General features: G+C 39.8%; 1 protein-coding gene across 13 annotated transcripts in view; it reads left to right on the forward strand.

The window, feature by feature from the left end:
* The window catches only part of POSTN (periostin), a 51,814-nt gene extending 35,649 nt beyond the window's left edge, over positions 1–16,165 (forward strand). The window contains exons 17-25 of one of the 13 annotated variants that reach the window (XM_006124927.5): positions 544–594; positions 2,432–2,476; positions 5,124–5,180; positions 6,603–6,692; positions 7,566–7,646; positions 8,270–8,350; positions 10,521–10,607; positions 13,976–14,017; positions 14,924–16,165. In XM_006124927.5, the coding sequence (XP_006124989.3) occupies positions 544–594; positions 2,432–2,476; positions 5,124–5,180; positions 6,603–6,692; positions 7,566–7,646; positions 8,270–8,350; positions 10,521–10,607; positions 13,976–14,017; positions 14,924–14,961 (572 nt within the window). In that variant the 3' untranslated portion in view covers positions 14,962–16,165. Of the gene's footprint in view, positions 1–543; positions 595–2,428; positions 2,477–5,123; positions 5,181–6,602; positions 6,693–7,565; positions 7,647–8,269; positions 8,351–10,520; positions 10,608–13,975; positions 14,018–14,923 lie in introns of all 13 variants that reach the window. The other 12 variants (XM_006124926.5, XM_075919128.2, XM_075919129.2 and 9 more) reach the window with 12 other exon arrangements.
* The last annotated feature ends 6,675 nt before the right edge of the window (positions 16,166–22,840 follow it).

Raw genomic sequence — 22,840 nt, forward strand, 5'->3', positions numbered from 1 at the left:
AAAATGTCATGGCTTAATCATGACAAATGAGTAGGTTCTTACTCTGGAGGTCTAAAAAAGACCCTTTTTTGCATACAGTACTTTACACTGATTGTACCTGATTCCTTATAGCCACCCCAGGTCTAAAAGGCTATGTCTAGACTGCAGCGCTTTTCCGCAATACTGGAGGTATCCCAGAAAAGCTATGCCATTTCCAAGAAACATGTCCGCTTTTCCAAAAAATTTTTTTGAAAAAGCACATACGCTCTTTCACTATCCCTGTAAACCTCGTTCTACGAGGCATAAGGGATATGTTGAAAGAGCTGGTTTTTCCAAAATTTGGCGCTATGTAGCTGCGCCAAATTTTGGAAAAGTCTCTTTTGAAAGAACATTGAAAAAAGATATGCAATTTGCAGTACGCAAATTGCTTATCTTTTTTCACGTTAACTCTGGAGTCTAGACGTAGCCAATGAGCCATATTATAAAGAGATGATAAGAAAGGAACAACTTTGTTTGAATGCTTTTATGTAACTGTGCGTCATGTTCCACTCTCTGTACTTTCAGCCACTATTAAAGTGATTGAAGGCAACGTCCAGCCCACCATCAGAAAAGAGGGTAAAACTGACTCCTTTTCAACTTTAAATATATTAATATAATTGGATAAATTTTGGAACAGAACAAGTCCAGGTTTCCGCATGTTGCTTGAAAAGCAGAAATAACTACTAGAGGTGCCTAAACTTTTCTGAACAAAAAGATTATTCTTAAAAGGCCTGTTTTCTAAAGCAATTTTTGTCATGGGAAATGGCTGGCATTTTAATTTAAAGAAAAGCTCAAATTGTGCCTTTTTTCCTGATGATTTTAGGTTGTTTTACATACCAAAACCTTATTGGGTTTTCAGTAAATGAAAAAAAATCAAATGAAGTTTTTAGTAGTGTTTTGTTTAACATTTTAAAAAATGGGACACCGAACAAAAATGGACTTATTCCAAACAGTTCAAAGTGAAAACATCAGCATTCTTCATAGAAATAGATTTCTATTTTCCAACTAGTTCTAATAATAATGTGGGTCCCAGCCATTTGGCATGGACATTTAGGAGGACTCTTCTTTCCCTATTTCTCAGGAATAGTCTTCTTTCCTGTGCTGTAGGCCATGGAAGTCATGGTTGAACCGTAAGAAGTTGGATAGAAATCCTGGGTGGGATTTTCAAACGTATTTAGTGTTGACATTCTTCTACTGCCAATAAATTCCAAGGTAGCTCTCCCATTCAGTTCAATGGAAGTAGAATAAAGACAACATTGAGCACTCTTGAAAGTTTCATTCCTTCTGTATAAATTCTACACAAGAATAAAATATCTTCAGTCATTTAAATGCTGGCATGTGAAGTTGGTACCCAAGGCAGAACCCAGCTCAGCTGCTTCCTTAGGCACCTAGCACATCACTTAGAAGAACATAAGAATGACCACACTGGGTCAGACCAAAAGTTCATCTAGCCCAGTATCTTGTCTTTCAACAGTAGCCAATGCCAGATGCCCCTATGTTCCACTGGAATGTTTCAAAGGGAATTTGCTCAAGTTAAACTCAGCAAAGAAGGGATTAAATAAATGTTTTTGAAGTTATTATTTGTTGTAGTTGTTGAGAGGGCTTCTTCCCAACATGAAAGTCATGATCTTGCTTGTTCCATGGTTAATGACAATGTGAAAATGTGTGAGTTGGTGCCGTCTGATGCACAGGTCAAAACTATTCACTAAAGCAAGATGAAATAATATTGACTAGTCAATTCATCCAGCCAGTTGGATGGATGAACTGGCTGGCAAAGCCATAGTTCTACTTCTGGCCACCCCCCAATGCTTGCTTTTTGTTTGCCAGGATTCTGACTCAGCCCATCTCACCATTAATGATTCAGGCACACTTCTGGTAAAGCCAGTTTCGGTTCTCCTGGCTTGCCAACAGCAGCTGAAGCATTCTCCAAAAAACAAAATGCCTGCAGCTGCCTTTAAAAAAATCTCCCAAAGTAGCCAAAATGTTAATTTTTCTAACTATGGCAGGAAGGCATAGACTGATGATTGTGCAAGAGGAAGATTTATGTAAAAATAAATACTTTTCCAAAGTCACTTCAGGGGTGCGAGTGGGCTGCCCATTCTGAACTAAAGAGAAAAGGAATGCTTTAACCAACCTGCTATGTACCACATATTTCAATTGCACTAGTCTGATATAAACCAAAGCTGATTAAAGATTAAAAGTAGTGGGGTTTAAAAGTCACCACATAATTTTAAGAATAATTGTATCTCAGTTGTGTGATTAAATTATATTAGACTGTGTTATTATGTATTTGTTTAGTATGTCCTCAATTAAAATGCCACAGTGCCGCTGCATTTATAGCAGCAACTACTGAGCACACCTTTTTATTGATGTGGTCACTAAAATATTTATGTATGTTTGTCAAAAAAAGCAGGTAGAAAAACCATGAAAGTAGGTGGTGGTGCAACAATTCGAAAAGGTAGGATTTATTAACAGAGCTATATGTTTTGTGATGCATCAGTGTGCCCTAGATTGAGAAGCTTATAACTAGTTATTTAGCTAACAAGCTAAAAACTAATCTAAGACCCTGTGCATCACCTCCTATTGAAAACATATAGGAGATTACAGCAAATCTGGACTTTATTGTATTAACCACTTGACAATAAGCAAACCTGTGTGAAAACACAATGTTGGGTGAAACCTGCATAATAATTATAATTTTAAAAATTCTTCTTGTGGAATTAACTTCTGTGGAAGGTCAACTTTACAAAAAAAGGGGGGGGGGACCTGTCTCTTACAAAGAGATAAATTGTACAATAAGTATGAGCTAATATGGTTAAGGATGACACTGAAGTGAGGTTCAAAAACATCTCTCTCCCCTGGGAACACCATGATACTCTATAGAGAAACTGCACTTACGTTGTATTTTAAACTAAGTCATGCATTGCAAATAGAGATGAATCTCAGTCAGCCACTCAAGCTCTGACTTTGAGTCGTGGTTCTTCACTATCTTAAATTGTGTGTAGTTATTGTAGTCAGTATAAAATGGGTTTAAAATAGATAGGGGTGAGGCTCCGCAGGCACCTCAGCCCCTGAGACAATAGACATCAACACACCAGTCGCTGTATACTGTTCCACTGGCCTCCAGTATGTCTGTACTTGAGGTATGCTATGATTAGCTGTGCAATGGCAGCTGCAGAGAGATCCTACAAGAAGGTAAGATGAATTGAAACAGAACTGAGTGCCTGAGTGGTTATCATGTGACAGTGCCACGAAGAGAGCCAGGAGTCCTCCTTTGCTCCAGCCCAACTCTCACCACCAAAAAAACCCCCAAAACCCTCCCCAGCAGCTCATTTCATGCAGGGCTTTGGTGGAGGAGCATGTGAAGAGTTCCAAGGAGAGGGGACAGTGCTATACAGGAGATATATCCCAGCTTAAATCCAGGGAAGCAAACAGTGGTGAAATGATTTTGCCATTGACAGGACAAATCTTTAAAACAGGGCTACTCAACAAGAGGCCCGTGAGCCACATGCAGCCTACGGCCAATTTGTATGTGGCCTGCGGTGCCTTGAGCCACTCCCAGGGCCACCTGCCTGCCGTGTCACTGTGGGCTCTAGCAACAGCATCTCCCTGTGAGCCGCGCCGCGTGGTACCGCATTGAACCAGGCTACATGTGCAGGAGCTGCTGGCCAGTGGGAGGGCAGCAAGAGGTGGCGGCAGAGCACACCTGCCACATCAGCCATGGTGGCAGCACCTCCCTGCAAGCGGAACCACACAGCGCTGCACTGAACCAAGAGCTTTGCTGCATGCGCAGGAGCTGCAGCCAGGCAGCAAGGCCGGAATGAGAAAGTTCTGAGCTGGGGCTTGGGTAGGGTGCCCATACATCCAGTTTTTCCTGGTCATGTCCTTGTTTTCACGTGTTAAATTGCCATCCGGACGGGTTTTTTAAAAGGCAAAAAATGACCCGGATTTTTTGCACTGCAAAGGGGATCAGGGAGGGGGCAGTGGCACGTACCTTCAATGGAACGTTCAAAGCCACACGCCCAGACTATTCACAGCCACTCTGCACATAGGCCCTAGTGCCTGGAGGGAAAAGCACCTGGCTCTGGTGAGACCCAGGGCATTATCCTCCGCCTCACTAGATTTATGTCCCCGGGTCAGTGGGGGGGAAAGGGCATTGGGTTAGAGCAGGCGTGCTGAGGTTGCCTGACTCTGAGGGAGGGGTGGGGCATTAGGTTAGAGCACGGGGGCTAGAGGGCTGCCTGGTTCTGGGGGAGGGAAGGGGCTTTGGGTTAGAGCAGGGAACTGGGTGTTAAAACTTCTGGCTTCTTTCCTTTCCTTTAGGTGGGCAGTGGGTTTGTTAGTTAAATTTGGGGGTTCTAGTCTCAGTTCTGTGAGGACCATGGGAGCTGGTGCTTAGTGGGGTAGGCAGGGGAAAGGAAAGGATTCTGGGAAGCAGGATTCCTGGGTTCCTTTTCTAGCCATGCCACTTCTCCCCTCGTTGCCTTTAACTTCACATTGATTGCATTTATATTTCAGTAAATATTGTATTGGCAGTTTTTGTTTGATTTGTTAAAACTGTGAAGCCAAAACAAAAAAGTAGTCAATATAATGGTCTTCTGTTGATATGTGTTTTAGTAGTTAAATTCCTGGACTGGCATTGCTCATTAAAAGTGCAGTCATATGGGTGGAAATTGGGAAAGTATTGCATTTTATTAATATCAGTAGAACTAACTTAAATGGGGCCTTCATGTTGTGTAGTCTTGCCTTAATCTTTGTATTCATGCCCATCAGTGTGAAAGAAGCTATTTGCATATACTTGCATAAATATTTGCATGCATTTGCATATACATGCAACCATGCTTAAGTTGCGGCCCTCGGCATGTGCTGTGGGTATCCTTGTGGTCCCTGGGGCTTCCAAAGTTGAGTAGCCCTGCTTTAAATTTTATTATAACAATACATAATCAGAATGGAATATTATGTGTTAAGGGATTTTTGTGTGGATGGTGTTAATGCCTTTTCTACTTTATCTGCTTTAAATAGTGAATTATGTTGTTTCCATGTACTGCAAAGGGCCATGCATATTTGTAACACGTTGGTTTACTTTTTTCAATAATATTTTTCAGAATTCACAGAATTGATCGACGGGGAAGGCGAGACAATAACGAAAGTGATTCAAGGAGGTGAATAAATTTTCAGTGGTTAAACTTTATTAGCTAGGATACTAACACAAGTTTTACAGTTCCAAGTCAGATTTTAGTTCAGTCAAGAGACGTGGTTTTTTATGAGTCATCGGATTTGTTTTTATTTCATTCAGAAAATATAGTAGTCTTTCATTCCCACTTGTTACAGATTTTGTCTAACTCTTCCCAGACAAACTGTATCTGACATTATGTTTCCAGAACTTTATATGCTGAGTTGCCACCTTGTTTGATAGTTATTTTTCTGTCTTCTAAAGTACAGTGGATAACCATGTGACAGAAAGTGAACATGTGTTGACATAGAAGTGGATCTTAAAAGTGTGGGACTGGAAGGAACCTCAGTAGCTCATCTAGGGCAATCCCTTGCACTTAAGGCAGAACTAAGTAATAATTGGACTATTCATGCCAGGTATTTCCTCAGTAGGTTCCTTGAATGTATTTCATCAGGCCCTGACAACCTAAAAAACTGTCAACCTTAGCTTGTCTAAGTAATTTTTATCTTGTTCTTTCCTTACTTTAGCCTCATCTCCCACCTCATTTGCACTGGTGTTCATTATGATAGAAACTAACTACCACTAATTTTTTTGGTGAAAACTGAAATGAAAAGGTCATTTAGCATTTCTGCCATATCCACATTTCTGTTATTATCTTCTCCCACCCTCATCATTGAATAACAGACTTATCCTGTCCCTGGGTCTTCCTCTTGCTTCTAATGTATTTGTAGAATATTTTCATGTTATCCTTTGTCTCTTGTTAGTTTAACCCCATTGTGTGCCTTGATCTTTTGTCCTTACATGTTTGTATTGTTTTTTCGATTTGCCCTTAGAGCTGGTTTCTACTTTCTGTAGGACTTTTTTTTCCTTTTTGAGTTTCAGATCATTTAAGATCCCCTGGTTAAGCCAAGGTGATCTCTTACCATATTTCCCATCTTGTCTATGCTGTGGGACAATTTACTTTTAAGCCCTCTCTAAAAGTGTCTTTGAAAAACTGCCAGTTCTCTCAAACTGGTTTTCCTCTTTAACTTGCTTCCCACGGGCTACCTCTCTGATACTCGACACCATGGGATCTTATCTACCATCTCCTTGAGTTTGCTAAAGTCTGTTTTCTTGAAATCCATTATCTTTATGTGGCTCTTTTCCCTCCTAACATTTTTTAGAATCATGAACTCCTATCATTTCAAGATAATTTTCATCCACTTCCACTTTCCAAATGTTCACTGGCATTTCCTTTCATGGTCCTTGAAGTATTTCTAACACAATTTTGGCTGTGACCATCCCTGGACTCGAGGAAAGCCTAGGTCCTAATCCAGATCCAAACACTGACACCAACTCTCCTGGGTCATTCCTCTTATTATATGTTCAGTATATATTCTTCATCACTTTACTTTTTAAAATATCTTTATAGAGCCTATTATTAAAAAATACAGAAAAATAATTAATGGACAGCCTGTGGAGGTGACTGAAAAAGAAGTGACAGAAGAAAGAATTATTCAAGGTAAACTATGTGAAGCACTTTTCTAGTCATACTCCCTGAAGTTTACCGTTCTGTGGTATACACCTCTCAAGCCCCTTTTTGGCTCTTCTGATATACTCTATAGCAAGGTCAATGCAACCCAGAATTCTTAAGCCATTCCCACTACTCCCATGGAAGGACAAGTGGATTGTACACAGGTGTGCATAGATGTGTGTGCAATATTTCAAATACGTGTTTTTACATCTCAAAAAGGAGTCTTTTTTTTCAAACATTTCACTAATTTATACCAAGGTGGGGGGTTTTGTTTGGTTAATTGAGTTGGGTTTTTTGTTTTGTTATGTTGATTTGGCTAGTGGGATTTTTTTAGTTAAAAAGAAAAAATATATTGGTATCTCAGTGAAAATAAGCTCATTTTCAAGATAAGATTTCTGAAGAAAAAAGGATTTAAAAATTTACATTGTTGCTATGGAAAGGGCAATTTTATGAGTGTATTAACTACATCAAAATTTTTGGGAGGAAGGAATGATATCTCCTAAATTAAATTTTAAAATTTTAAGATTAGCCAGTAACACATCACTGGTATTTAAATAAATTAATACATACTAAATAATTAATTAACATAAACATTATAGGCATAACAGGTACATTTCAAAAGCACTTTTGTAAATTAGGCTTCTAATTCTCATTTTGAAAGTGAAACTTAGGCTTTAGGAACTTATTTTACTTGGAGGTAGGAGGAGGCTTATTCTAGATCTCAATATTTCATTCTGTTGGTCAGTTTTATTTATAATTTTGAATATGATACTTCTGCTTTATGTTTCATAGGATAAAATATTTTAAAATGCAATAGTGTAGTCTTTGTTTCAGTCCTGCATCTTTTAAACTTCATTTCAGGTCCTGAAATCACATACACCCAAATTACTGCAGGTGGTAGAGGAGATGCTGAGGAAAAATTGAAGAAATTGCTTGAAGAAGGTTAGTGTTTTTCTTCCCAAAGAAAAATGTAGGCTCCATGAGATCTACCCACGCATTAGATAACTGAAAATTATGCTTTTTGTAATTTTAATAAAAATATATACACAAGGTGGATCCAAGCAACAAGTTCAGAGCTAGAGGTTAAACACTCCAAAATTTGGAGTACTCAGATCTGAGGATTTGATTTGATCTATTATAAAGATGTAGTATTCCTTAAAATCTGAACCTCGTAGTTGAGGGCTTGTTTGGGTGTATATAAACATGTGCTTGAAATGCAGTAGAGACCTTTATTTTTCAACATGTCAAGTTCCACATCAAGACAAGAAAAGAAGTCCCAGAAGGACCTGTGAAAGGCATACTACAAATGACCTATAATTGGTATCTGTCTCAATATGTACTTCATTAGCAATTCATTTTAAGTGGAACTGCATATGTATGCAATATACTGAAACTGGTTAAAGTATTGTTTTTCTGTCATGATGATAACAACCAGATGTTTGCATGGAACTTTTTGTTCTAAATGGATTTTGTAGTCAATCAGCATGTTCATTAATGTACTGTAATTTAGAATTCTGAATGTGTCATATAAATCAACTTTATGCCATAAACGTGTATCCTCTCAGAGGTTACCAAGGTGACCAAATTCATTGAAGGTGATGGTCATTTACTTGAAGATGAAGAAATCAAAAGACTCCTTCAGGGAGGTTAGTGAGTGTGTGACAACTAACCTCTGCATAACAGGTTCTGGTGATTGAATCATCTCTCGGACAAAGCGATCCCTTAACATTTTAAAGACTGACCTAGCTGATCTAGTTTAAATATAAATCTGCTAAAAAAAGAAGTAATAAAATGGCAAATTTTGAACAGTCAGTTTTCATATACACACCGATCATGAACAAATTGAAACTTGTTTGTTTTTCAGTCTTTAAAATGTTACCTAATTCAAACCTAGGGGAGCAATGAAGATTTATTCCATTAGCTGCAAACGTATTTCCAAGAAATTGTTAACTTTGAGAAACACCAATGAAATGGAAAGTGTTACAGTAGGCCAAATTCATTACACTTTTCTGTTCTCCAGAAATGAATATTCATTGCCCTCAAGTTAACAATCAAAGGCATGTTTAAATACTGACAGGTAATGTGGGTCAAAATATTAACTGTAATTCTTTTCAAGTATAGCATTACCATTAGTATCTCTCTCTCTCTCCCTCCTCTGTCTCTCAGTTCTAACAGTTTTAGCAATAAATAACCAATAGATGTAGAAAAAAAGTAGAAAACTCTTTATGGAATGTCTTCTGCTTATTGTATAGATTAGAACAACTACCTGTAATAACAAAGGTGAAAGTAAAAAAGAATTCAAGTATACTGGGGAAATTTAGTATTAGCCTGACTACTAAACTCAAAAGGATATTTGGTTGTTTCTTGAACTATACAGTAAAGACTCTGATTTAGATTAACTGAATCCATTTCTTCTTGTCATCTTTTAACTAATGAAAGTTTTGGAAGTGAACTGGGTCACAAACAACCTGGGATGAATCCTACTGACTAATTCAGTTAGGCCCAGATCCTTGAAAGCATTTAGGCATTACAGCTTCCCACTGGAAATAGATACCCCAAGTACCTTTGGAGATCTGGGCGTTGGAGATCTGCTGAAGTTAGGATTTAGTAAAGGCTGCAAGATATAGCTGTAGCTCCTTCAATAAGTAAAACCATGATGGCTAATACACATTGGGCTACCTTAACTTAATTGATAAGTTTCAGCAGACAAGCAAGGGGGATTGGTCATGGAGTCTGAAGGGCCGCATTATCTTTACACATAGGCTTCTTTAACTCAGGATTAAGGCAGCATGGGAAAGTTTTCATTGCTGTTTAATATAGTATATTCTAGAAGAAAAACCTCCAAGGCTACCCGTCCTATACCTTTTACCTGCATTAAATTCAATAAGAACTATTTTAAAATGAAGTTAGAAAATTACAAAAGTCATAGCAAAGAAACGTAAAAGCACTGGAATAAATTCCATTGTCTGCAAATCCTGCAGAAGTCAAAAGTACAGGATTTAGCCCTGCAGGGGCTGCAAAGATCCCCTGTTGTAAATTAAAGTGTTCTGACACCTTGGATCTTTTCATCAGTATCAAGTTGTTGACCTAAATTATCAAGATGTGTAATTACATGCAATTAATCTAGAAAGATATATGACTTTACAGATTTATACTATTCTGATTTATTAAGTATTAGTACTTAATTGGGTAATACAACCTAGTCTCTTGAATTCTTTTCTTCTCTTTGCTATTGTAGGGTGGTTAGTAAAAGCCTTTTGTTTTATGTAATGGATCAGATGAGTGGATTTTCTGTTTTCCCTCAGTCTTTGCTACACTTTTCCATGTTTTAATCTAGTCTTTTATACCACAACATAGTACTTCTAGCCACGAAGAGCAGCTATATATGCGGCATTATGGCTGCTTTAATAATGGTGGTGATTGCTCCCTGCCCCTCTCTGATTGCCTCAGAGCATTTCTGTTTTATAACAGAGAATTCCCCAAACACTTGAACAAACCTGAGTCCAGTCAGAAAATGTATGTCTTGCCTTTGTATAAAGCAAGCACACTCTCTAATGGACTGTCATAAAATTATACATAGTCCAACAGAGTTTGTTGCACGTGGCAGTCCTTGCTAAAACAGAGCCCTAGTTCACCCTGAAGAAGGTGATTCCCATGTGTTGGGATTGAGAAAATTGGCAAAATTATATGAGGCTTATTTCCTGGCATCCTGCTCACCACTACTCCCTCAAAATGAAATGTTTCCATCCCAGGCACCCTTCACAAATAGAATTGCTATCCCAGATTTAACTCATTTGTTTTTAATGCTTATCATAGCTGGAACTGAGTACACCAAGGTTACTAAAGTAATTGAGGCAGAACCACAGATTATCGAGAGAGAAATCAAGGAATTCCATCTGGAAGGTTAGTTTGTCTAATAATGCGATAGCACTGAGACCATCTTTATCTGCAGTGATCATACCAGGTGGGGTTTTATAGCATTTGTACACATATGTTGTTTAGTTCTGAAACTACAGTTTAGCAGGAAAAGTTTTATCAGTTTTTTTAAAGCAGTTGATCTCAAGCTAACCTTGCAGAGAATCATTTCAACGTGTACTTTGAGACTCATCCTAAATAAATTCATTGTCATGTGTAGTAGACAGGGACAACTGTCTATCTGCCAATCTAGGCAAGAATAATAAATCAGCTGTCTTTTCTGTAAGCAGCACTTCAAGAACATGTAAGTTCTCAATAACTTTGTTTCCAGTTTCAGTCGTTGATCCATTATGCCAGGGGTTCTCAACTATGATGTCAAAATCCCTGTGAAGGAGTGGGAAAGACATACACAGGTGTCAGTTGGCCGTGGCCATTCTTCCCTTCTCATATTGTTAAATGGGAAGGAGGTTCCAGTCAGGGATTCTGGAACAATCTGTATATTGGGGGTTTTGAGAGCCATTGATCCAAACTGTAAACCCTATATATGATGGAAACCATTTCACGCCAGGGGATGTGGCAGTCCCCTATGAAAGTGGGAGTCCCATATGAAAATGGTTGAGGATCTCTGGACTATGCATTGTCCTTTTTAGGGACCACATTTGTTCCTGGATTATGCATAGGCTGTATTTAGAAGTTCTAGTTTAACTTGCAATTGTTTATCTAACAGTACCTACTGTGAATTAGAACAAAGCAGTGATTCCTTGTGGTATTTTTGTGTGTCTTCTTTAAATTAGCATTTCAAATGCTTCAAAATCAGTTGCTAAAGTTTATAGATTTCTTAACTGTTCACATACATAGAAGCAAATATGGCATCCTGTGAATGAAGTTTCTCATATGTCATCTGAAATGCCAAGAATTTTTGTTTGTTTGTTTCAACTATGTTTTCAGCTTAGGTTAACTTAATGGATTTTACAAATGTGAAAGAAATTCAGAGGATAAATTTACAATATACCAGAGGATGTGTTTGTTTGTTTGTTTTTTACACAAATAGTCACATTTTAATTGTTCAAAATGAGATGCTAGGTATTTGTGTACACAGGACTCATGATAAGGCTGTATAGATACTTATGGGGCATATACCACATAATAGTGCACAATAAACACTGGGTTTGATCAAACACCAAGAAGATGTGAAGCACTGTGTGTAAAAATTCAGTGATAAGCAGAACAGGGAATGCAGAGCCGTCTGGTATTCCATCAGTGAGTGAGATGCCCAGTACCTATGAGCCTAATAGTTTTGTGGGCAACCTAAACTGGGAGAAAATGTCCCTTAAAGGAGACCTGGTTAGCATGGTGAGACTTGCTTTTAAGACCATGTATCTCAATCTGCCATTTTTTACCCACATCTTCCAAAATTTCAATTGATGTAGGGAGTGAAATTCTGGAACGGCCTTCCAAGGGAAGTAGTGGGGGCAAAAGATCTATCTGGTTTCAAGATTAAACTAGATGGGTTTATGAAGGGGATGGTTTGATGAGATAACATGATCTTGGTAATTAATTGACCATTCATTATCAGTGGGAAATAGGTCAATGGAGGGATGATAGGAGTTACTATAGAGAACTTTCAGGGGGTATGTCTACACTGCCCTCCTAGTTCAAACTAGGAGGGTAATGTAGGCATACCGCACTTGCAAATGAAGCCCGGGATTTGAATTTCCAGGGCTTCATTTGCATAAGCGGGGCGCTGCCATTTTTAAAACCCCGCTCGTTTGAACCCCGTGCAGCACGGCTACACGGGGCATGAACTAGGTAGTTCAAACTAGGCTTCCTAGTTCGAACTACAGTTACTCCTTGTGGAATGAGGAGTAACGGTAGTTCGAACTAGGAAGCCTAGTTCGAACTACCTAGTTCGTGCCCTGTGTAGCCGCGCTGCATGGGGTTCGAACGAGCGGGGTTTTAAAAATGGCGGCGCCCCGCTTATGCAAATGAAGCCTGGGAAATTCAAATCCCGGGCTTCATTTGCAAGTGTGGTCTGCCTAGTTCGAACTAGCGGGGTAGTGTAGACATACCCTGGGTGTCTGGCTGATGAGTCTTGCCCACATGCTCAGGGTTTAGCTGATCGCCATATTTGGGGTCGGGAAGGAATTTTCCTCCAGGGTAGATTCGCAGAGGCCCTGGAGGTTTTTCGCCTTCCTCTGTAGCATGGGGTATAGATCACAGCTAGAGGATTCTCTGCATCTTGGGGTCTTCAAAGTATTTGAAGGCTTCAATATCTGAGATATAGGTGAGAGGATTATTCTAGGAGGGGTGGGTGAGATTTTGTGGCCTGCACTGTGCAGGGGGTCAGACTAGATGATCATAATGGTCCCTTCTGACCTTAAAGTCTATAAGTCTATGAGTCTATGAGTCAACACTCGCTCTTCCTCTGCGTAGAACTTGAAAACTTAACTTTGCTTGTAATCCAGTGAAAATAGAAATGAAGGCTGCATGTAGCTGTGCGAAACATATGCAGCCTACTGTTCACTGTGAAAGGATTTGGAAAAACAAAGTATTAAGGTAAACAAAGTACAAAGCTAATTAACTGCACCTGTTAGTAAATACAGCTCTTAGTCTCATGGAGTCTAAGGGGAAAATTCTCCACTTGAATGGATCTTGAGTTTAATATTTTGGTGTCCCTTACATGTTCCTATTGACATGAATAGACATTCCATGCATGTGATCTCAGAGTCAACATCGTTGGGAGGCTGAAAATTCCATTTTCTTGTGGAATTTTCTCATATTTATGTTTTCATTGTACTAATCTAAAGATGTAGGCCACAACATTTAGCAAACGCTTGTAGAGTCTCAAATCAAATGGGTATTTTGGAAAACATAGACATGTCTGTTAATCAAGGATGCCTCTCCTACATATTGCTTTCATCATTCCAGTAAGCCTCTCACCTCAGAAGAAGGGAATTCTTGGAGTCTGGACTGTATATATGATGGTGCTGTGAGATCACAATACTCACTATACTGTACATGTTTATTTGGAATTTCCAACAAGCATCTCGGGGGGAAAGTCTGTGTCAGCAACACAATCCATCCTAACTTACATTAAGGGCAATGTCTGTTTTTAAAGGACAATTTTTGTTGTGATTTGTAGAACGAATACAATGAAAATGTTGTATTAGATTTTTTTTTATTAGTACAAGCCTTTCTGTTGCAGGTCATCAATAATCCCAATCTTATTGCAGCATTTCAACTGTGTTGACTTCTTTTTTTAAGATATGGGTTTCAAATAAGTTCATTGTTGAATGAGCTCTAATTCAAATACTTATTTATAAATCATCCCTGACAGCAACATTTCTATTTTGTAGAAGCAACAGGGAGGAGAGGACAACCACCCAAAAGAGTACCAGGTACAGGAAAGCAAATATTTTCATATAGTTCTTTTTCTAAGTATATTTTTAAACAATAGTCCTTTCCTGAGAATAAAATGCATTCTAATAAAAATCATGTTAGTCATTTTTTAACTGTGTTCTTTTACAAGGGTTGGTAAAGTTATTTTTAACAACACTAATATGTCTGAAAAACAGCTCCTGGAGACTATGTGCTCTGTGTAAACTGGGTTGCATATTTCATTTATTGAAACAAAGGCTTTAAACAGTACTTCCACTCTGAATACAGCCTTTGTAAAAATGGCATTGCAGGGTTCCATTTTTATTATGTTTCACAAATTCCATATCAGCCTTGACAAGTAAAAGGATACTTTTTACTTTCCTAACTGCTAATACTCAAACTCAATGTGAGATCTGAAAGTTGAGTTAGATACTTTGTTTCTCATGAATTGGCAGCAAACACAAAACCATTATCTGTAAATAATGTCCTCAGCTGATTTTGTGTAACATCATTTTAGCTTTCACTGGAATAGCAGATGGGCATTACTGGAAGATAGTTGGATTGTATTTGTCCTGTAGCCCTGTCAAAAGGAAGTCAATGAGAATTTGTCTGGCATAGGGAATAAATAATAACTGTGTAAGGGCCTCAGGATTTAGCTCGTTAAAACTAGAGATGGTATTGAGAGTGTCTAGATTCCAAGTATTCTCAAAATCTGGGGTATTTGGATCTGGAGTTTTAGTGTAACCTTTTATCAAATGAGTAGACACCCATAAAGTTTCAAAGCCAGAACTGTTGACTTCCATTGAACTATTTGCAGGAGCAAGGCAAGATTTAGGACAGATTAATATTTTTTTTAATAATTTACTGACCTATTGACTATCCATTATATTTGCAAATAACTTTCTCTTATTATGTTTTGTCATTAGGATCACCACGTAGGAGGACAAGGCTAGTTCGTCCTTAAGAGCTTTCCAGTGTGATACAATCCATAGAACTAAAAATGAATGGCCTGATCTTTGAGAGGGAAATAAGTTGTTTTTTGAATAAAATCAGAAGGAATGTGTCATTTGCTAAACAATTATAAACTGAACCATGAGCCTACATAACGAGTCTGATTGTGTAAACATTCACTACTGGGCATAGTGTTTGCTAGTGTGAGTATTCTATTAAAGTAAATTAGACCTTTCTTGGTAGTAAGCACTATTTTGGGTGAAATGTTGGCCTCAGGGAAGTCAATAGAAAAACTTCCATTAACTTCAGTGGAGCCAGGATTTTACCCTGTGCCTGATAATAAGTGTTTACAGGATTGGGCTCAAACTGAGCAGGGAACACTTCAGAATGTAAATTTTATTCTTTCTTATAAATTAGAAATATAAATGAAATTAGATCTTTTCTAGAAATATATAATTTAGGTAACTTGATGATGGGTAATCTAGGGAGAGCTCTATAAACCTAGCACTTTTGGTTCAGTAATACTAAGCATGTTTATTTCAACTTTTGTCATGGTTTTAATGTCATTGTGACACCAACAACATTACCTTTTCTGAATTAGCAAGTATACCATGTAGTAAATATAGCATCTAGTTCTGCATTACATATTCAAACATTTCCTGATAATATGGTTAAAGGATGTTCTAAAAATATCACAAATGAGTTTCCTAAAATTTGATGTAGGATTATGTTGGCTACATTTTTATCTATTGATAAAAAATAATTCCTATGATAGGAATCCTAAAGCAAACACAAAATTTAAGATAATGGGATAATATTTTAAGTAAGTATGAGCCCTTGAATTGTTAAAACATAAGGGATAAATAAAATGCATGCAAACCGTTACCTCTGCATGGAAACAAGCATGACAATATCTGGGGCTGGTATGAAAGCTTTTATATCGAAACATGCTTTGCTAATGTTTGTTATTAATGTGGGTTTGTTTGTAAATTATGTCATTTTTATAACTCTAGTTTTGTACTCATAAAATGTTTAAGTTGTATGCTTTTTGCAATATTTTTAATGTCAAATGTTGGAATGAATTATTTGAGAAGAAAGAACAAACATTTCTTCAAGGTGCCTTAATTCTGTGGAACCCAGGTTTAAGTGGAGTCATTACATGTGCTATTATTCTTCTGTTTTGAAACAAATACTCATTAAAAACTGGCTGAATTATGCATCTTTTTATTTGTAAACAAAACCTTTTGTGATATAAGAAATTCTAAACATACTGAAGATCCCTGGGGTAACTTTTAAACAAATACGTGCATTCACATATACAAGTAGATTTTTTTCCTTTTTCCAAGTTATCATATGGAATTTATTCTAAACTTTATGTATAGAGTTTTAGCAGCATAAGTCAGTAGGGCCTGGTCTACATTAGAGAGGAAGGTTGACTTAAAATAAACAACTCCAACCTCATTAATTATGTAGCTGGAGTTGACATACCTTAAATCGCTGTCCATACAGTGAGAGATTGATGGGAACAAACACTCCCATCAGCTTCCTGGACTCCTTGTGAGGAGCAGGAGTACCAGTGCCACTAGACCCACTAAAACTAATCCCGAAAGATCTATCACAGCAGTGTCGATCTTCTGCATAGTGTAGACACGGCCTTAGTGGCTAATGCATAGCCCCTTGAAGTCAATGGAAAGTCTCCCACTGAATTCACAGGGCTATGGATTAGGCCCTAAAATACTCCATAGCTGTCTTTTGTCAATTGAGTAATGACTGACGGTTATGTTGTCAGCACCTGATATACCATTTAGTTGGAGACCACTACTGTGAGAGAAAGAGGGGACCTGGACAGGAGCCTATAAAAAATTCCAGATAGGGAAGCTGATGAAGAGAGACTGATAGTTTTTCACAAGAGGGTAGGGAGGCGCAAAGCCAGACCACAGCTTCCCCCGCTTTCTGTTTCAATGACTTGCACTCCAATTTACCAAACTCTTAAAATGGTAACTTTTCTTTGGCTGCTTTCAAGCAAATGCCTTCATTATTCATTAAGGTATGTAGCTTTATTTAATTTTACTTCAGATAATAAAATGGCATATAGGGTATGGATTATATTAAAGAAACTCATTTATTAAAATCAAAGTGCACATTCATTTTGAATGCTTAGTTGAGTAGAGAATGTGTGTATCCAACTGAACTATATATACTTTTGATGGCGTTTTTCCAGAAGTCAGAGCAAGATTCTGTCTCCTTAATACTTCAAACTTAAGAAAAATCAAACTGATCTGCATATGCATACATGCTTATACCCAAAATGCTACCTGTTAAAACTCACATTTTCTATAACCCTCTACATCTCCTGTGACATTTTCACTTATTACAATGGTGCATTATAAATGGTGATCATTTACACTTTCAATCTCAAAACATTTTGAGACTGGCAGTAAGTTTATACTTAATAAAGCTTGTGAAAAAGTACATCCATGTACAACCTCTGTCTCCCTACCTCCTTCCCCCCAAAAAGCGCATGTGCATGTGCACACACACACATACACATACACACACAAACTGCTTTCAAAGACCTCACTGTCTCCAGCGGTTAGGCTCAGAACAAGATCTTTTCCAGGTGTACTCTGCCTACCTTACCTATTCGTTCACCTGTACCATGTGATTTAGGGCATGTCTACACCGCAAGGCAAAAGTTGAATTAAGGTATACAACTTCAGCTACGTCAATTGTGTAGCTGAAGTCGAAATAGCTTAATTTGGCTTCTGGCACTGCCTTCACAGCAGGAAGCCAAAAGAAGAACACTCTTCCATTGACTTCCCTTACTCCTCATGAAATGAAGGTTACAGGAGTCGGCATAAGAAGTCCTGTAGCTCGCAATCATTTTGAAATAATGGCTTTCAGTATATATGTGCTCTTTGTTATGGCGGAATAATGTCAGTTATTCCAAAATAATGCTGCTGCGTGTGGGCTGAAGGGGCTTCAGATGGTCTTTTATGTGAGAAAGCATCTAATTAGTCTGGACACTTTCTTTCGAAACAGCAGATTGCTTTTTTGATACGCTTTTGTGTGTGGATACTCTCTTTCAGAAGAAGTTTTTTCAGAAGCTCGCTTCCAAAAAAAAAACTTCTTCCAAAAGAAGCCTGCAGTGTAGACGTAGCCTATAAGCTAAGGATTGTGATTCTTCTGGTCATGTATACACACTTGTGCTAGCTTTCTGTAAGCTAGTGAGAATATAAGTAATATCATAACCATGGTGGCATGAGCAGCAGTGGAGCATAGGTGAACTGGGTCAAATAGCTACCCAATGTCTAAGGAATGCGTCCGCTATTTTGAAATAATTTTCAAAATAACAGACATGCTATTTCGGCATCCCAGTAAACCTCATTCCACAAGGAATAAGGAATGTCTTGAAATAGTGCTTTATTTCAAAATTTGGTGCCATGTAGATGCACCAAATTTCAAAATATTCTATTTTGAAATAAAATCAAAATAAGATACGCAATTTGAGTAGCACAAATTGCATATCTTATTTCTGTTTTAGAGTATAATATAGACGTAGCCTAAGTGTGGTTAGTACTCCATGGTTATAGCTAAGGAAGGGTAAAGGTAGCCAGAGCACTCTGGAGGGACTAAAAGGATGTAAATTGAAGCTTGCCCAGGAACCATGCCAATTTTATATCAGCATAATTACAGTATTCACATTTTTATTTCCCTGACAACACATCTCCCTACTGACTTCAGTGGGCCAGCAATCACACTATATATTCTAGCCTAGTAGGAGGGTGTATGTGATGATCTGTCAGGTCTGTGCCAAACTTTATTTCAGTTCTAAGTTGATTCTCCTTCACACATTTTCTGCTTTGTGTTTTCTTTCTTTCACTCTACCCTATAGGTTCAGAATATCCCCTACTCTCCCCCACAATTCCCATGTACCAGTTATCCATTTCTTTCAAATTCTTCTCTAAAACACACTTCTTGATGCTTTCGCTTTCATACACTGATCTCAACACTTACATTTTCATTTGCTCATTTCTGTGTTTGGATTAGTTTGGATAAGTCACTTGATGTGTTGGAGATCATTGCCTATTGACTCCTGTGACTATGCAATTATGACACCTGTTTCATGGCTGGGAAATTCCCACTGAACTGTTTTGACAGTCTTCCTATAGAGGCAAAGTTACTGATGGTCTGAGAGAAAGGACTCATTGGTGACCCCTCCTTTTTTTTCGCCCTTACACATAGGCGACTGGTGCCTGCAGGGGCAGGGGCTATAAGGAGGGACACCCAGAGGAACAGAGAAGTGATATGAGGGGGTACCTCATTTAGCATTAAAATTTTCTTGGAGGAACAGAGGAGCGGTGCACCTCCTGAGTGTTACCACAAGTCACCCATGCCCTCACAGATTACCTCATTATATGGGGGGCATGTTTACACAGCAGCACAACCCCTCCCTTTATCCTTTCCATGATCTCTCATTAAAAACACCTGTTTGTTTTCCAACAAAATGAAGTCTGTATTTATCTTACATTTTAAAAAGGTGGGCAGGGGGAGGGAGGTTCATAACCTGGAGGGGGGGGGCTTGAACTGTCATGTGGGGTGACTAGATGTGCGACCTCATTGGAGTTGGGGTTCAGTGGGTCTGGGGACCACAAGGGGATTGGTGGGGGTGGAGAGGAATTGGAGCGGGGTCAGGAATGGCAGGCGGTCGGGGGAGAGGGCATATGCATCATGTGGGGAGGGGGCATGGGGAAGGAACAGAGGCATTGCATGTGGATAGGGAGAGAGGGACTAGACATGGCGGGGGGAGAGGAGGGTGATAGGCAGGAGGCGCCATCCTTTCTCTCATGATGGCACACATGCTATCGCACCACTTCATGAGCTGGTCCCAAGCCTGGTTTCGCCACTCAGCATCCTCATGGATCTTCTGTGCCAGGGTCTGCTGCATGTCACACAGGACATTGACATGCTGGCGCATGAGGTCTTCCTGGACTCTGCTACACTTTTGGGTCCCCGAGGCTGTGGCAGCTGGCACCGGGGGCATGGCTCGCTTCTCAGTCCCGACTAGTCCGGCTGCAGAGAATACAAAGAGGAAGATGCGGTCAGTCATCCATGCACACACTGTACCTGAGGCCATGCCCTCCTCTGTGAGCAGAAACCAACAGTCCTTGGGTCAGAAGAGGGGAATGTCCCAGGAGCAAGGCCATGTGTGGCCTGCACACCAGGCCATGCTTCCCAGGGACCCCAACGTGCCCAGGGGATCATGCTGCCCACTTCCACACACACCCCCACCCCAGCCCATGGACAAACAGGCAAGGGAAGTGTCCAGCCACAATGGGATCCCATGGGCAGCAGAGGAGCTGGGAGCAGCCTGGCCCTCCCTGGGGTCTGCACACACACCTGTGGCTTGCAGTGCTGCCCACGGGAGTGGGTGGTGCCTTGCATGTGCAGGCATGCCTCCTCAGGGTGTCTGGGGTCATGCCTGTGCCCTTGTGGTTAGCCTGCTTCCAGCCGTGGCAGGTGCTGGGAAGGCTCCTCCCTGGGGCCGGACAGGTGCGTGGACTTCCCTGAGCCTGTCAGCAGGATCCCACCTGTGCTCAGGGGCTGCCTGCTGAGTCTGCGTGCTGCACACTAATGCTGCACGTGGTTCTACATGCATGGACTCCAGCATGATGTCCAGCCTGAGCAGCCTGAGCGACACTCGCATCCTGCCCCCTGTGCACCCTCCTCCTCCACCCTGTGTGTGTGGCAAACTGAGAACACTCACCTAAAAATCCCTCCCTAGTGTCAGACGAGGCCTGGGAGATGTCCTGGCTGACAGGCACCAGCTCCAGGGATAGGGTGACAGTGTCTGTCTCCTCCTCCTCCTGCCCCTGGTCTTCCTCCTCCTCCATGATCTCCGGCTGGGAGATGATGGGGGTCTCGAGGCTGGAGTCCACCACAACGGGTGGGGAAGACATTTCCCCACCCCTCAGGATCTGGTGCAGCTCCTGGTAATAGGGGCAGGTGTAGGGTCCTGCCCCTGAGCACAAGCTGCGTTCTCTGGCCCTGACGTATACCTGGCAGAGCTCCTTTACCTTACTCTGGACCTGTTCCAAGGTCTGGGGTGGGTATCTGCACTCTGCCAGGGACTCGGCCACGCTCTCGAAGATGTCCGCATTGCAGCACTTGGAGTGGAGATCCTGCAATGTCTCTGCCTTGCCCCACAGCTCGAGGAGGGACGGGATCTCTGCTGCGGACCAGGAGGGTGCCTGGTTCTTGGTCCCCCTGGGTGGGTTTTGGGACCCCTGGGGCTGCTCCCTGTAAGGGTCAGGTGGGTTGAAGGAGGCTTGTGGCTCCACCATGGGTGGCAAAGCCTGTGGCAAGGAAAGCCGTGCAGGCCAGATGCTGCTCTCAGGTCAGCTTCCTGCCACAAGGTTTGTTCGGGATGCCTACAGCTTTAAGAGCTGTGAGGAGCTATGATTAGTATGGATGGAGTGTCCACCAGGGTACCTCTATTATTTCCTGGAGGCCTCTTCTTTTGAAAAAAAACCCTCCTCCCCATCCACACAAGCCTTTTTACACAAGAGCTCTTTTGGAAAAATGCTTCTTCCTTGTAGAAAGAGGATTACTAACACCGGAAAACCCCTCTGTTCTTTTGATTTACTTTCAAAAGAACATGATTGCAGTGTGGACGTAACTCAGGTTTTGACAAAAAAAATGGCCATTTTTCCAACAAAATTCTGCAGTGTAGACATACCTGTAGTGTAGATCTAACCATGCTGGATAATCTGGTGAGACATTCTGGTTTTAAAATCTATGAATATGAACTTTCCATCTTGGCTTTTTATAAAGACCCACACAACATCTCAAAAAAATTTCCATAATTTATTCTCCATCAATTGTTTGAAAGCATTCTATGATATAACATTATTTTAAAGAGTTTATTCCTCCGGTTTATAATGAAATATGGCTTGCATTATTCCTTGGATTTTCGTTCCATTTCATTGCAATCCCCTTTGTGTAATGGGAATTACAGAGACTTTTGTAAGATTAGCAGCATGCCAAAGTATTACTGCAGCTTTTAGGATGACATGATACAGAGTCCTTTCAAAAAATAACTTACTGTTTTATAAAACAAGACAACAAACAAAAATCTTGTAAGACATAGTAATTCAATTAAGTTTAGTATTATGTGTATTATTCTGCAAGTAATTTTTTCAAAGCTGTTTACAATTAGTACTGGACAAATAATCAAAAATACTTAACAAAAGAATTATGCCAGTGGTTCTCAAACATGTGCATTGGTGAACAATTCCCTTTACACAGAAGGCCTCTGAGTGTACCACCTCCTCTTTATAAATCAAAACCACCATTTTTTATATTAAAACACCCTTATAAATTAAGTGGAGTTCTGGAGTGGAGTATGAAAGTTCACAACCCCCATGAAATAACCTCGCAATCCCCTGATAGGTTGCAATCCCCAGTTTGAGAATCCCTGAATTAGCAATAAATGTCGCTATTATTTGCCAGATTATGTCTATGACTAGACATAAAGTTGGTGAACTTCTGCAAAATATATCATCTAATACATGATTTGATGAAAAGACAAAAATTTAACCATACAAACCAGTCACAAAATGTCTTCTATTTCTATTTACGGAAAATATTTTGAAAATATTCAGTTATATGAAAATTCGATTTAATAATAACTATAATGACTAGATATTTTTTTGAGGCGCTCTCAAAGCACTTCACAGAGGAGACTGGTGCTCTTATCCCTACCTTCAGATGAGGAAATTGAGGAACAGCGAGATGATGTGACTTACCTAGATCACCCAACAAACCAGTGGCAAAACTAGGAGTAGAACTTAAGAACCCCAAGTCCTATTCCAGTGCTATCCCATAGTTCA

The sequence above is a fragment of the Pelodiscus sinensis genome, chromosome 1 (genome assembly GCF_052426305.1).
Source record: "Pelodiscus sinensis isolate ZL-2025 chromosome 1, ASM5242630v1, whole genome shotgun sequence".
NCBI classification, from domain to species: Eukaryota; Metazoa; Chordata; order Testudines; family Trionychidae; genus Pelodiscus; species Pelodiscus sinensis.